Here is a 15,562-nt window from a genome sequence, read left to right on the forward strand (position 1 = left end):
TGTGTCTCTTTCTGTTTTGTAAATAAGTTCATTTGTACCATTTTTTTAGATTCCACATATAAGCGATATCACATGATATCCATGCTGTTGCAAACTAAGGCACAACTTTCTTACTTTTCAAACACTAAGTTGGCATGAAATATGAAAATATAAAAATAGAAATAATTATCACTGAGGAAATCCTTACATTTGATTTCCTAAAGTAAGACAAGCCTTGAAATTTTCTTGTGCATATGATAGGCCTAAATTAAAATCCCAACAACCCCTGCACATCAAGGTACTCATTTAACAAAAAGATCAAATTAATATTATGGCAGGTCTTAACCTCAGAATTTCCTGAAATGATTGCTTAAAATGTCAACCTTTATTTGCTATTAATACCTTTACATTTGAATATTTATAAATACTTTTTTTATGTGTAGAATTCTTACTCTTGAGAGTTGGGGCCCTTTTTCAAACCTCTATTCAAGGGAGTACAAAGCAGCTGACTAGTTTTCTTACTAATCTTAAAAAAAAAAAAGCATTCAACAGGTAAGAGCTCAACTTGACGTTAATGGCAAAGAGCAGTGTTCTCGAGAGTCTACCTTGAGCTTGAAAACCGTACCTTATCCTTGTGATTGGTTTCTGCATTTCCCAAACCCAAACTTCTCAACTGGTCCATGCAAGCCTAGTTAAAATATTCTGTAATTCTTCTATTTCAAGGGAAATTATCTGCAGAGTCCTTTCCAGTCTTTCCTTTTTCCTCTAGTGGGTGGGAGGAACTGAGGGTAGATATGAGAAAGACAGGACAAGAACTCTGTTCTGCCAAAGGGAAGAGAAAGATGATCTGGATTCCCCCTACCCAGTTAGGTATTTTGCATCTGCATGTAACAAACTGAGATACTTACAGTAGGTACAAGACTTGTTTTTTGTCACTGCCATAGTGCAGATGATTTAAACTAAAGTATTAATAGCTTCTTTCTCCCTAACTTTGTATGTTATTTAACCAATGCAGAGCAAGATGCTTTAGGATGCTTTTTAAATGTTAAGCTTAATGTGAAAAGTCACTGGAACTTACATACAGTCGGCTCTCTGTAAGGCAGTTTCCACACCTGTGGGTTCAATCAACTGCAGACTGAAAATATTCAGGAAGGGGCTTCCCTGGTGGTCCAGTGGTTAAGAATCCACCTTCCAATGCAGGGGACACAGGTTCCACCCCTGGTCAGGGAACTAAGATCCCACGTGCCGCGGGGCAAGTAAGCCCATGTGCCACAACTACTGAGCACGTGGGTCACAACTAGAGAGAGGCCCGTGTGGCACAACGAGGAGTACCATGCCACAACTAAGACCCAACGCAGCCAAAAATAAAATAAATTTTATTTATTTATAAAATATTTGGTAAAAAACAAAAACTCAGGAAAATAAATTCCAGAAAACTCCAAAAAGCAAAACTTGAATTTGCTGCATGCCCCAGCAACTATTTACATAGCCTTCACGTTGTGTTATTATAAGTAGTCTAGGAATGACTTACAGAATACAGGAGGATGTGTGTAGATTACAGGTAAATACCATGCCATTTTATATAAAGGGCTTGAGCATCCTTGGATTTTGTTATCCTGGGGGGGACACATGGGTAGTGTCCTGGAACCAATTCCCTGCTAATACTAACTACTAAGAGCTGCCTTATTTACATCCCAACTTTATTTTCACTCTGTAGCTAAAGTAACTGCAATATGGCAGGGTTAAAGTCAGTAATTTGGCCTTTACAAAGCACTCAACACTTGCAAATATACTTTTCCAGGTCCTTCCCCCACCTCCTCCACTTACCTCTGATGTAGCATTTTCAAGCTTCTAAATAGTTCAAGAAATTTGTGCTGGAGGAAAAAAAGTGATCCTACAAATATTCCCAGGTACTGTGGGTAGTTGGCCAATTAGTCCAAGGTTAGACAGCATGTTAAATATTGAGCTAAAATCAATCCTTGAGTTTCTGGTTCACTTTCGTTGGATATCCTCTTCAATGGTTCTAAAATTAGTAGTTAATAACCACACTCAGTTGTACAGTGGTCAAGGTTTGTGGGTGAAAAAAAGAATGAAGAGCACTGAGACATTCATTCCATCAACAATGACACCTAATACAGTGCCCCTCTGTAACATGGACATAGCAATCACACCATTCTTCTGGTGACCAGGAAGAGACTGGATAAAAGACACCAGAGGAGAACCTCAGGAAGTCCTGAGTGACTCTGGCCGTGAAGGGAGCAATGAGGTTCAAGCACACAAGTTCATGGAGCAAGAAAAACAAAAATCCTCACATCTGCTCCCCAGACCCCATCCTCAAAGGCTAGTATAAAAGTAAGAAAGGGCTGGGTCAGCTTAATAAATTTTCATGTGTCTTTAGTTGCTTTGTTAAAAATAATATGCCTAGAAGCCTGCAGATGAGGTAAAATGTTGTTGAAAAGAGGCATGTTCCACATAGATCTCTCGAGCATTCCTAACACTGCCAAAGCCTCCTTAAATCTTCCGGGAGACAAAACAGTCTCCTAGAGGGAAAAAAGTCTAACAGAGCTGTAGCTGTGATTTGCTTTTATTCCTAGGGTTTCCCCCCCCCCCTTAGGTATTTAAAATCATATCAGAAATAAAGATCATACCAAAAATAAATTATTTTCTGTCATATAGTAGAATGTCACTGAACTGAACTTTGCCTAACAACTAGCATAAAGTTGTCGATCCGTCTTGCATTAGCAAAAACGAAAATATGAATAAAAATAAGAAAATGAAACCAAAGAGAAATACTATTAAGAGGAAAAACAAAGACAAAATTCAAATTTACTTTGAAAAATCTGATTTTATTTTCTGAATCAAAAAGAAGTGTATTCATGTTAAATTTAGAATGTTTAACTTTCCATTGATCTCTCAAAATACTTTCCAAATATTGTTGACAGTGCTCAGAACTGTGTAAAAGTTAACATCCAATACCACATTTTTTTTTCCAATACCACATTTTAAAGAAAAAAGTTTAAATGCAGGACCTATTTCTAAGAAACCCTTCTCAAAGGTCAAGGCATTGGCAATTCTAATTTTAAAAGAAAAGAATTTTAATTATTGGAAGTTTAAGTGACAAAGGTTTTCAAGAGCTATATATCAGATCTCTTTTAAAACCGAAAAAAATTTAATTTCTGAGGGACTCATACCTGACAACTCCAATTAAACATGATACTTCCCCACCCCACCCCCAAATTACTAAATGCGTTATTTCACCTTGGAATAGGAAAATTATAAAATGTAATTTAAAAACTATACTCTTTCTATATATTAATACATCATTTTAACTGTCATGTTTGCTAGCAGAATTATAAAATTAAAACCAAATTCTACATTCAAGGGACAAATGACAAATGCTTTCATTGCTTTATTTAAGAGTCTATCCCATTCTTTGTTGTCTTCTACCCCCATATTTTAAAATCATGACCAAAGGTCAGAAGTCAATCCATTTACCTGAAATGAACAACTAGTAGATACTGGTCCTACATCTGTGTCCTTTAACAACTCAGTATTCAAAAGGCTGGGGTGGCGGGGATTTATAAGAACATGACTTAGGAACACTTTAGAATTCCAAAGTGACTCTGATACCCACGTCCCTAAAATCTAACAAACGTTATTCATAGGCTATTCACGTGTACTGAAGCATGTCCAGCATGCAGGCGAACTTCTTTTACTTGTTCAAATTGAGGTAAAACAGACAAAAAATACACAATATTAACAGAAGCTGCATAATTAAAACTAACCTTCTTTTGCTGCTTATTTCATATAAACTGATTTTTAAGTTTCTTCACAAAAGAAGAGATGCTATAGCCAATAATTTCTCCAATTTCAGTCACCCAAAAAAGTACGCTTCTTCTTTCAAAGTCGTTATTAGTAAAGAATGTTTTGAAATGAAGAAAAACATCTTTCTCCAGAATGTGCATTTTGTACTTAGAGTGATACAATTTCTTATTACTTTATTTTTCAAATTTAGAAGGAATTCAAGTCTGGGTACTATCTGATATTTTTTCAGACACCAAGCAATACCAACAGGATTCATAGATATGGTTTTCTGACAGGTAGATCGGCTAACATTTACAAAATACCAACAATTCTTCTTTCAAGCTTAGGATGGCTGAGATTTAGTAGTTATGATTAGTTTTTCAGTACAAATATGCATTTAAATCTTGATTTGTTTTGGCCAACATTTTAAATAGTCAAATTTTACTCCACTTCCAGGTTTTAAATGAAAACATAGCAACAAAAAAAAACTAGTGAAAATTACCCAACTGGCACAAGTCCCATATTTCAATGTTATTTTTAACCCAATAATTATAACCTACTGCCAGTAATTATTTATATGTATCTACTTGTTTTTATTAAATAAGCACTGGTCGGTTATATAAAAGAATTTTGCAAGAATGGTACTTGGCACTGGGTTACCTTAATGCTTCTGGTATTAATAGAAGCACTTAGAAAAATACCAGCTCTTAAGCACTTTTTGTCTGTAATTTAAATTTCCAAAAGCTTTTTTTCAATGTTACTTTTCCATTGGTAGATTCTAGGGAGTCTACTCCCAGCTGATCTGGTTGATTTTAAAATACAAATAAAAAATCCCTAAGTCACATAATAATGGGACACTACACTTGCTTTTTACAGCATATGGAAATAGTTCCAGGCAGACCAAAAGTAGAAGAAAACCTGCCAAATCAAAGTATTGTAAATAAAGTTCATCTTACGTACCCCAGAGCAGAAAAGCTCAAAAATCAAAAAAATAAAACCAAACCCCCCCCTTTCCTCCACGCAAAACCCCACCCCAAACACTTTAGTTCTGAGCCTACCATTTCCCTAAAATGTTAATACCAGAAGCTTTAAGGTACTTAAAGCTGCAGCAGTAACATAGAAAGCGCCACACCACAGGGGAAACGCTACAAAGGGTTCAGCAGCCGCCCACTCAGCCCTCACCACCCTACCCCAATAACACATAAAAGCTCCTGTGGAAGTTGTTTTTTCTTATGCTAATAAAGGCATACCACCTAGTGTGCTAAAGACTAAAAACTAGCAGCATTAGAACAGGAAAGTGAAAATAGGACGGCTACAGGAATGATCTAAATGCCTACTTAGGAGAAACAGAGCAGCAGACAGGATCCTGGCCCTCTAGTGTTTGCAGGGAAGTGGTGGAATTAAGCAGTTAGATTTACCCACATCAACACAAATTTAACAAAACTTCTGCAAGACGCCAGAATAAAACCTGACCTTTCCAGTCAAAGGGCACAGAGAGGCCTCATCCATGTCCTGGAGTTGAATGAGTTCAAAGATTGGCAATAAAGGAAAAAAGAAAGCATTAGGGGCGTGATGGGAACCAGCTTCGCAGTTTATCGAACAGTCACCCCAAGTTTCTCCAGCACACGAACACCCTTTTCTTGGTATTCCTGTCGGGTCATCCAGAAGTTGTCTTTGTCCTTCATGATGTCCGCTAGAACTGCGCCACCCAGGAATACCATGTGCTTTCTGCGGGGTGGGTCTTCAATGCGGATTTTGAATTTCTAAAAGAGAAAGAGGAGATGATAAAACGTCACACGCATGGTGCTTTCTGCTTTATGAAAATGACTTTTCTTATATTCTCTTGTTGAATTCTCACAAAGGTCCTGTGATGTAAGTACCTCAGTTAGAGAGAGAAATTTTGTAATTTGCCCAAAGCTCACAGCCAGGAGATCACACATCCATCCCAGTGTGCTTAGAACAGTTGCAATGTACACCTGTGGCCCCATCGTTAACTACACTCCTTGTCACTCTCAAAAGCAGCCTGATTTGAACAATGAATTCCATGTTCGCCCTACCAAGAGCCCAAGTACCAGAGCCCTGTGACAGGTTTCCCACTAATGGGCAAATCACCTGGCCAGCTGTCAAATGAAGAGTTGGGATAAGAGAACTGCTATAGTTTCTTCAAGGTCTCACGCCCCTATGATTGTAGTCCCATGCAATAGAGTAAGCTTTAAGTTCTTTTCTTTTTTTTTTTTATTTTTTTAATTTTTTTAAGTTCTTTTCTTATAAGCAAAGGTCACTTTCTATTCTCTCAAATTCAAACGAAATGTTCTCAAAATAAACAAGGCCTAATACGGTCAAAATAAATTATGAGGATGTTGGAAAAAATGAACACAGTAACCAAAATTAAAGACAAGCAGGAGCCACTATTAACTGTCTAACAAAGACCTCCATCTGTAGGTCAGTCAACAGCTGAAAGAGAAACCTCAAAATGAAACAGCAGTTTTATTTACAAAGTCACAAATCCCACAAAAAGACTCAAAATAACTATGTCATTCTACATTGTCTTTACATCACATAAATGAACCGTAGGATCTGTCATAACACATGACATAGAAAAACATCTGTTTACTTATTAATTCTGAGGCTAACCTACTGTTCTAACTGTTCTAGTTACTTTTTTACTCTTTGGCAGGGGTCAGCAAACTTTTTCTGCAACGGACCAGAGACTAAGTACTTGAGGCTCTGCAGGTCTCTCTGGCAACACCTAAAGGCAGCCAGAGACAATATGTGACAATAGGTAACATATTATATGACAAAAGAATGGGTCTGGCTGTTTTCCAAAAAACTTTATAAAACAGCCAGGTTTGGTCCAGGGCTATGGTTTGGCAACCCCGCTCTCAGGGACACCTGGCTAGCCCCTGAGGACACCACTGCCCCTGCAGCTTTCTCAACTGGCTGCTATTTCTCTCTCTCACTACCTGCCTAACTCTGGAGGTTGGTAACAGTAATTCTTGTTCACTGTTCTCTCCCTCCTCCATGCAACTCCACACCACTCAGAAACTCATCCTATCTGACTATTCCATCCACCACCCCTCTTTGCCCAGGGCAGCTATAGATGCCCAGGTTATTCCTCCTCATACCTGCTCTGTGGCACGTGTGCGTGCTCTCTCCACCATGTCCTGACATCATCCTCAGTGATTCTGTCTTTCCCTCACTTGACAGAACACCAACTCGGGTGATCAACTCTCTTGCTCTGCCCCTGCCTTCAAGCAACTGAACACGTGTCGGAGAAACTCAACATCTAGCTTTAAACGTTACCTCAGCTGAGCCCCTCAGTGCTGCTCGGCAATCCCGTGACATTTCTCTTCTCTCTTGCACTCTGCAAGACACCACTTCACACCTCCTCATCTATCTTATAAAACCTCTCCCAGCTCCTTCCTCCTCTCAGAGCCTCCTAACCTGTCTTGTGATTTCACCTTTCCTCCTCCCTTCCCTCAACAATCTATTCACCACCCAGACTTAATGATCCTTTAAACAAGTCAGATCCTACCATCTCTGCACAAGATCCTCCTTCCTCAATAGGAGGAAAGCCAAACTCTTCCCTGTGGCTGAATAAGACTTACATCCTGACTACCTTTCTGAGCTCACCTCCCAGCCCCCGCCCTTGCTTACTCTGCTCCAGCCACTCCTGCACACTCCCACCAACTTGGGGCTCTTCCTGCCTGGAAGATTCTTCCCCCCAGAGAGTCAGGCTGCCCACTGGCTCACTCCGTTCAGGTCTTTGCTCAAAAGTTATCTTATCTCACGGGAGTACTTCTCTGATCACACTACACAAAGGAGCACACCGTCTCCCCCAATCACTGCCCGCTCTCTAGCCCCTAACCTGACTTCTCCATAGTGCTTATTACTACTGATATATTATTCACAGACTAAACGCGGGGATTTTTGGTTTTGTTCACCACTGTTTTGTTTCTCCCACCATCTAGACAAGTGTTTGGCACCTAGAAGGAGTTCAAGAAGCACTTGCTAAATAATCATCTGAGACTGATTTTAAATTATATGTATACTCAAAGTCAGACAAATGAGTGAAGTACTTAGACAACATGGCTCCTTTTGAGTCTTTTAATTTGTTTAATGTATGAGTCCATACACAATTTAATTTCAACAATTTGAGTCACAAATAAAAGATGTGACATAGTGTCTCTAATACATACAGCCCTCTGTAGGATGTAATCTCATTACATAAACTGATCAAAGTTGGTGAGATGAACCTCAGAGATTAATTTAGAATTAAACGACTCTTAATTGAGTGCATAGTATGTATAGTATGCTTCACACAGTCCAGGGTTTGTAGAAAAAAAATCAATGCCAAATAACCACCAACTGTTACGTACTAGTTTAAAAATTTCTTCCTACTCTACACACCAACAACTACCAATTAAAGTCTGTTTCAAGAGCTATGATAGTTGACGGGGATGCAAAAGAACTGGAGACACGGTGTTGTTTACAATCTGATTGGGGAGATAAGACATATGCAAGAAACAGCCAGAAAATAACTCAGTCAGAAACATGAGACAGTCCAAGAGTAGCACTGAATGCTGACTACATATTAAAAAAACAAGTAAAAAAAAAACAAACCCAAAGGGGTCTTTCTCTCCCCATAGTACAACAGGTTCTTCCCATATACTTACAGACACCTCTGGCTCCAGGCTGTTTGTTACAGATGAACCAAAACATCTGACCCTGGGCCCAGGTGCCTCGATACACTGAATACAGAGGTGCCCCGGCACTAGGACCGCTCTGAGACAAAGTTCATCTTGAACCATTTACTTCTTCCTACCTCTTCAAGGCTATACTAGACTGCATTAGGAATTTGTTTAGAAAGACTTCTTGCTCCCTCTGGTGGCTGTCAAGAGTCACAAACTATTTTACAGGGTTTTAAAAGTATGTTAACAGTTGGATTATTGACTGATACTTACAGAAAGTTTTTCCACATCTCCCTTCAACACTCGTTCTAAGTAAAGCTGTTTAAGCTCTCGTTCCAACCGTGATGGCAGCCCAGGGTACATAGTAGACCCTCCAGAAAGCACAATGTGCTTATAGAATTCAGATCTAGAAAAACACAATAGGTATTCATTAGGGGTTTCAGATTAGGAAAACAGTATCTCAGAGTTGCTTTTATTTACATCAGCCTCAGGTGGCTGCTGGGAGAATTAAATAAAATTCAACATGTAAACCACAAGACTGAATGTTTGCTATTACTACTGTTAATAGATAATAAACCCTCTTTATATATAAAATTATTAGCATTTTGATAACAATACTTCTAAAGCACATAACATTTTCTTGCAAATGTAATTGAGTCTTTTAGTAATGACCAGTTTACATTACAAACCTGCAGTATTTGGACTGTGCTATCACAGTGCTTCCATGGAGCCACTTAGATGTGGTTGTTTACTATAATTAACCATATTCTACCACGATTCCAGTTCTTGCTTTGCTCCTTTGCTTTGAGGCCGTCAGCCACTATTTTTGGTTAGATTGATGTGCTTGCTTCTTAGAGCAGTCCTCGCTTTCTTCCTTAAATATGCTGTTGGTCATGATACCAGATAATCAAATCTAAAATAACCGCATATGTAGTAAAAGTAACATCATCTGAAGTGAGGGTCTGAGGAACTCTTCTCCTAGTAAAACTCAGGAGCTAAGTCACATCCATTTTGGCCTCATTCAAGCTCACTTCCAGGTTTTTACTTACTTTCAGGTTCTCAAAGGCTCAGGCTATTATAATTCTAGCTTCTAGAAGAAGTTCTGTATTGTATTTAATTGCAGAAGTATGCACATGAGTGTGACATAAACTAAGTTGTTGAGGTATAGCTACATGTGGTAAGTGCCCATGAGCATTTATTTTTATTTTATTTTTTAAATTAATTTATTTTTATTTATTTATTTTTTGGCTGCACTGGGTCTTCGTTGCTGTGCACAGGCTTTCTCTAGTGGCGAGCAGGGGCTACTCTTCGTTGCAGTGCACGGGCTTCTCATTGCGGTGTCTTCTCTGGTTGCCGAGCACAGGCTCTAGGCACGCAGGTTTCAGTAGTTGTGACTCACAGGCTCTAGAGTGCAGGCTCAGTAGTTGTGGCGCACGGACTTAGTTGCTCCGCAGCGTGTGGGATCTTCCCGGACCAGAGCTCGAACCCGTGTCCCCTGCATTGGCAGGCGGATTCTTAACCACTGCGCCACCAGGGAAGCCCCCCATGAGCATTTACATGTATGCTTTCAACACACAGGACATGCAAAACAAAATCTGAGTTGTGCTGCTTTCCAGTGCTAGCAACGTGGAGAGGGTACTGAACCTCACTCCATTGCTTTAGGAACATCAAAACTTTAATCACTACCAACAGGAATGCACTTTGAAATATAATTTTGCTATTAGTGATCATTAAATCAAGGGACAAAAGCATCTACCCAATCCCTACCATAAGAATTTATCATAATTATGAAGTCTAGATGAGATTTTTGATCATCTTCCATTAGATTTATAGCTTTTTATAAGCCAACTGCTATTTTTATTAATTTCCATTACCAGCCTGTTCCCCAGCCAGCCCACAAAAATTAGGGGGTTATTTCATTCAGGGTTAAATAAAGAAGTAGGCAAACACTTGCTTAATAAAATGCTTCTGAGTGAATTTCTCAATAACTTGAGTACAAAGGAGAGCTTTCTAAACTATGACTCAAACTCTAGATGCAATAAAAGATTATAAATCTTTTTATATAACTAAATAAAAACAAAATTTTGTATGGCCAAAAACACCATAAGAGACAAATGAAAAATGACAAACTGTCTGCAATAGATATCACAGAGCTAATATAAAAAGAACTTTTTCAAAAACTGAGAGAAAACATTTTTTTTTAATTCCATAGAACAGGCAAAAGCCACGAACAGATAATTCACCAGGATAAGATATAAAAATGGCCCTAGACATAGAAAAATATATTCAACTTCAATCTTAAGAGAAACGCAAATTAAAACTACATTAAGATATCATTTCTCACTCATTAGACTTGGCATAAAAGTAAAATGCTGAAAAACTGTGTGAACAAGCTGTTGGGGACACAGGTGCCCTCATATATGACTGGTGGGAAAAAGAAAGGGTACAACTTTCATAGAAGGGGACTGAGCAATAACAAAACCACACACATTTATCCTTCAACCCAACTATTCCCCCCAGACATTTTTTCAGAATATATATGCCCAACAATACAAAGATACAGTGTGCACAAGGTTATTAAATGCAGCATTATCACTGCATTATCACACTGGAAAAAAGAATGCAACTGGAACAAAGAATAAGGACAACCCCTAGGAAGTGGCAGATGTAGAGAACAAACGTGTGGACACCAAGGAGGGAAAGCGGGGGCGGGGCAGGGGATGAATTGGGAGATTGGGACTGACATACATACACACGTGTATAAAACGGATAATAAAAACCTGCCGTATAAAAAGAAGGCAGTTTTAGACATTAAAAAAAAAAGCTTGTTTCAAACACATTAAGTGAAAAAAGCAAAGTGCAAAGGAGTATTTACAGTCTGCTACCTTTTGTGCAAGAAAATAAAAAAGAGGGAGGAGGACTAGGGTGAAAGACAAGGGGTGGGGAGAGTAATACTTCTGAGTATACTTTTTTGTATAGTTTTCACTACCTATTCAGAAAACAAAATTAAAGATGAGCCAGGAATATCCTGTGCCACAAAACAGAATGAAGTAGAATGTGCTCAAAAAGAGATGAGGGCACATCAAAGGACACAGCAGCTTGCTTGAAGGGGCTCTCACAGGCGATATCAGGAACAATTTAGCACCAAAATGAAATAAGGCAGTAATAAATTATAATCCACCAAATAAAATCATGAGACCATACTGATAATCAACAAACAAAACAAGGGAGAAAGGAAAAGGACTTCTTTATGCCAGAATGCCAACTAATAAATACAGAATGACAGAATGAGAAAAAAAATCACCTTTTTGCAACCACCACAATAAAAATGGATTTAGGCAAGAATCATCAACAGACGCCAAAAGGGGTGGGGGCCAGAGTTTGATGAGGAACAGGAGATTTACACAGTCTCAAAGTATCTTCCCACAAATTACTTAAAAGTCAGGAAAGGAAAAAAAAAGAAAACGTACACAGTGGAGAAAATAGGAAACTTCATTAAGAGTTTAACACCAATATCACCAATTCGGAGCAAACAGACATCACTCTGGATGTGATAACCTGAGAAGGACACATCACTTAAGTACTGTTCTAGCCAAAAATGCACAATCTAAATCTAATCATGAGAAAACATTCAAACCCAAATTGTACTCTGCAGGGATATCAATGTCATAAAAGACTGAGGAACTATAATAGATAAAAGGTGACTAAGAGACATGACGACTAAATACAATGTGTGACCTTAGATTTGATCCTTTACTGGAGAAAAGAAAAACTGTATAAAGGACATTATTGGGACAGTGAACAAAACTGAAATACAGATGGTAGATAAAAGTATGTCAGCAATCAATCCCCAGAACTCAATAATGCACTGTGGCTGTAAGAGAATAGCCTCATTCCTAAGAAATACAAAGTGAATATTAAGCAGTAAAGAGGACTTATGCATACAACCTACTCAAATGGCTCAAGAAAGAAAAGAGAGAGAGCACACAAACATGCAGAATGTTAAAATCAGTAAAATGGAAAACTGGATCGTGTATAGGAGTTCTCTATTCTATTCTCGCAACTTTCAACATTTAAACTATTTCAAAGTAAGATTAAAGAGGCACCTGAGACACAATGATATATGCTGTTCAACAACCAGTGTCATCCTATCAGAAACCTGAGTGAGACAACAGACAACTTGGTCATTCTAGCTATTTATATTCCATCTATTTCTTTTCTTTTTTTTTTTTTGCGGTACGCGGGCCTCTCACTGTTGTGGCCTCTCCCATTGCGGAGCACACGCTCCAGACGCGCAGGCTCAGCGGCCATGGCTCACAGGCCCAGGCGCTCCGCGGCATGTGGGATCTTCCCGGACCAGGGCACGAACCCGTGTCCCCTGCATCGGCAGGCGGCCTCTCAACCACTACACCACCAGGGAAGCCCTATTCCATCTATTTCTGATAAATAACTTTGAAACAACAATTTCTAATGTACCTGGTATCGATGTCAGCTGCCTGGATTGTGTTAAAAAGCAATTCAGCAACACCTACTCCCTCAACATTGATCAAGTGAGGCTGAAACAAAGCTTCTGGTGCTTCAAATCTCTCTCCCCCAACTTTGATAATGCGGCCATCTGGGAGCTAGAAACCAAGAACAATCAGGTATCAGCAAAAGATTTTAAAAGTTCCTAGTGCTCTTTAGATGTTAGTACTTATAAGCTTATAAACACCTGTTCTAGAACCAAAATCATTATCAGCAATATATTTCTCTGAAAATACATTTTTGAAAAAAGACAAAAAAGGTAAATTAAATACATCAAAATAATTGTTTTTATTATCATGCTATGTTCTGCTTTTAAAATGGTATGTCACGGCCCCAAATAGGAGGAATTTCTTGGAGGATTCGCCAACGCACGAGTGTGTCATGGTCCACTGGTGTGTGCAGGTGAGCACTACAGGTGGCACTGATCGCCCATGGCAATTGGATTTTTGCTGGGGTCAGTGTTGCTCATCATTTTAACACATTTGTGAGTTTATGGATATTTTTACCATGGAGCACAGACAAATTCAATTAAAAATTTTAAGTAATTTCTTTCACCAAGTAATTACTCTGGGAAACTTTATTATTTTGTCATCAAAACACTTTATATCACGTGTGAAACTTCTGTCAAATCATTTAATCTAAAAAAATTGTATGATTAAGAAAACTTAAAGAATACTGACCTAGACTATTTATTGGGCAATTCTGTTGTATCCCACTTACTAGGTCCTATTAAATTTTAAATGATAATGAATAAATATAATTTTAAGAAAATGAGATTTAAACAACTGGTCAGATACCATTACAACATGACCTTGTGCAGAAAACTCTTAAGTTACATCATGTTTATATTTAATTAAATGAGAAATGTTAAACAAAAACTCCCTCACAATTCACTGAATTGACCTAAGTAACAAGCATGCTTGTATACGCTGGCATTGGACACATTTCTGTACGACATACCAGAATTAGTTTTACATTAACATTTCTAACAGTATATTTGTTTAAAATAACATAATTAAAATAATTATCTTTAGATTCCAAAACTGACTTTCCAATATGACAAAGCATCATGAAGCAAGTTCCTTAAGACATTTACCCCCGTTTGCTATGATTGTTTACAAGTATGTGCAAAGCAATCACTCCAAAATTATCTTTTTATAAATCACATCAATGTCTTTAAAACAAAATTTACCCTTAAAAAAAATAAACTTTAAAACCCAAACTTGAAATCACCCCAAGATACATGGAAAAACTTCACATGGCACACTACTGTTACCAAAACCTCTGTACCTGGCCCTTCCAGCCTCTGATGGTGTGGCTCTTCTCAAAGCTCTATTTGCAGGCCAGCCTGGGGTCACCGACCCTAGGAACTACCTCTTGGAACTGTTAAAACTGTATGCTTCCCATTTCTTTGCACCAAATCTTACCCTTTCCTTTATTTGTCCACTCTTATCCCTCTTCATTTACTCATCAGTTCACTGTTTATTTGTTGCATGTATTTTTGTAACCTACCTCAAACTCTCTGAGAAAGGAGAATAAATAAAATATGTCTTACACTTCTAGTTCCCTTATCCTCTGCCTCATGACACTTTCTTCCAAAGTCAGGTAGGTGACAAATTATAAATCTAGGGTAACTGCCAAGAAGGCTTCAGGAAAGAATCCCCAGAGCAAATCTGGAGATCATTAAGTTGCAAAGTACTGACTTATTGACTATTTGGATCAGTATCTTCTAAAATTAAACAATATAACTTATAAAAATTTATAATTATTTTTTTCTTTCTTTTTGATTTATTTAGTTTTGGCTGCGTTGGGTCTTCACTGCTGTGCGCGGGCTTTCTCTAGCTGCGGCGAGCGGGGGCTACTCTTTGTTGCGGTGTGCGGGCTTCTCATTGCGGTGGCTTCTCTTGTTGCAGAGCACGGGCTCTAGGCGCACGGGCTTCAGTAGTTGTGGCACGAGCTCAGTAGTCGTGGCTCAAGGCCTTAGCTGCTCCACGGCACGTGGCATCTTCCCGGACCAGGGCTCGAACCCACGTCCCCTGCATTGGCAGGTGGATTCTTAACCGCTGTGCCACCAGGGAAGTCCCTATTCATTTATTTTTGTTTTTGTTTTCTTTTGGCTGTACCATGTGGCATACACGATCTTTAGTTCCCCGTCCAGGGATCAAACCCATGCCCCCTGCAGTGGAAGCACAGTCTTTTTTTTTTTTTTCCAATTTTTAAAAAAATAATTTTTATCGGAGTACAGTTGATTTACAATGCTGTGTTAGCTTCAGGTGTACAGCAAAGTGAACCAGTTATACATATACCTACTCTTTTTTAGACTCTCTTACCATACACGTCATTACAGAGTACTGAATAGAGTAGCCTATGCTATATAGTAAGTCCTTATTAGTTACCTATTTTATATATAGTAGTGTGTATATGTCAATCCCAATTTCCCAATTTATCCCTCCCCCACCTTATCCCCTGGTAACCGTTTTTCTTTTTTTTTAAAATATCTCTATTGGCGTATAATTGTTTTACAATGTTGTATTAGTTTCTGCTGTACAACGAAGTGAATCAGC

The 15,562-nt window shown here is 38.5% G+C and overlaps 1 protein-coding gene across 2 annotated transcripts in view; it reads right to left on the reverse strand.

The window, feature by feature from the left end:
• Nucleotides 1–2,804: 2,804 nt before the first annotated feature.
• The window catches only part of ACTR2 (actin related protein 2), a 35,250-nt gene continuing 22,492 nt past the window's right edge, over nucleotides 2,805–15,562 (reverse strand). For both annotated transcript variants that reach the window (XM_022597232.2, XM_089923090.1), the window contains exons 7-9: nucleotides 12,951–13,096; nucleotides 8,748–8,880; nucleotides 2,805–5,546 (exon numbers count right to left, since the gene is read on the reverse strand). In XM_022597232.2, coding sequence (XP_022452940.1) covers nucleotides 5,376–5,546; nucleotides 8,748–8,880; nucleotides 12,951–13,096 — 450 coding nt within the window. In that variant the 3' untranslated portion in view covers nucleotides 2,805–5,375. The remainder of the gene's footprint in view (nucleotides 5,547–8,747; nucleotides 8,881–12,950; nucleotides 13,097–15,562) is intronic.

This window comes from Delphinapterus leucas, chromosome 13 (genome assembly GCF_059928025.1).
Source record: "Delphinapterus leucas isolate spDelLeu-1000000601 "Yukka" chromosome 13, BTC_Dleu_Yukka2, whole genome shotgun sequence".
NCBI classification, from domain to species: domain Eukaryota; kingdom Metazoa; phylum Chordata; class Mammalia; order Artiodactyla; family Monodontidae; genus Delphinapterus; species Delphinapterus leucas.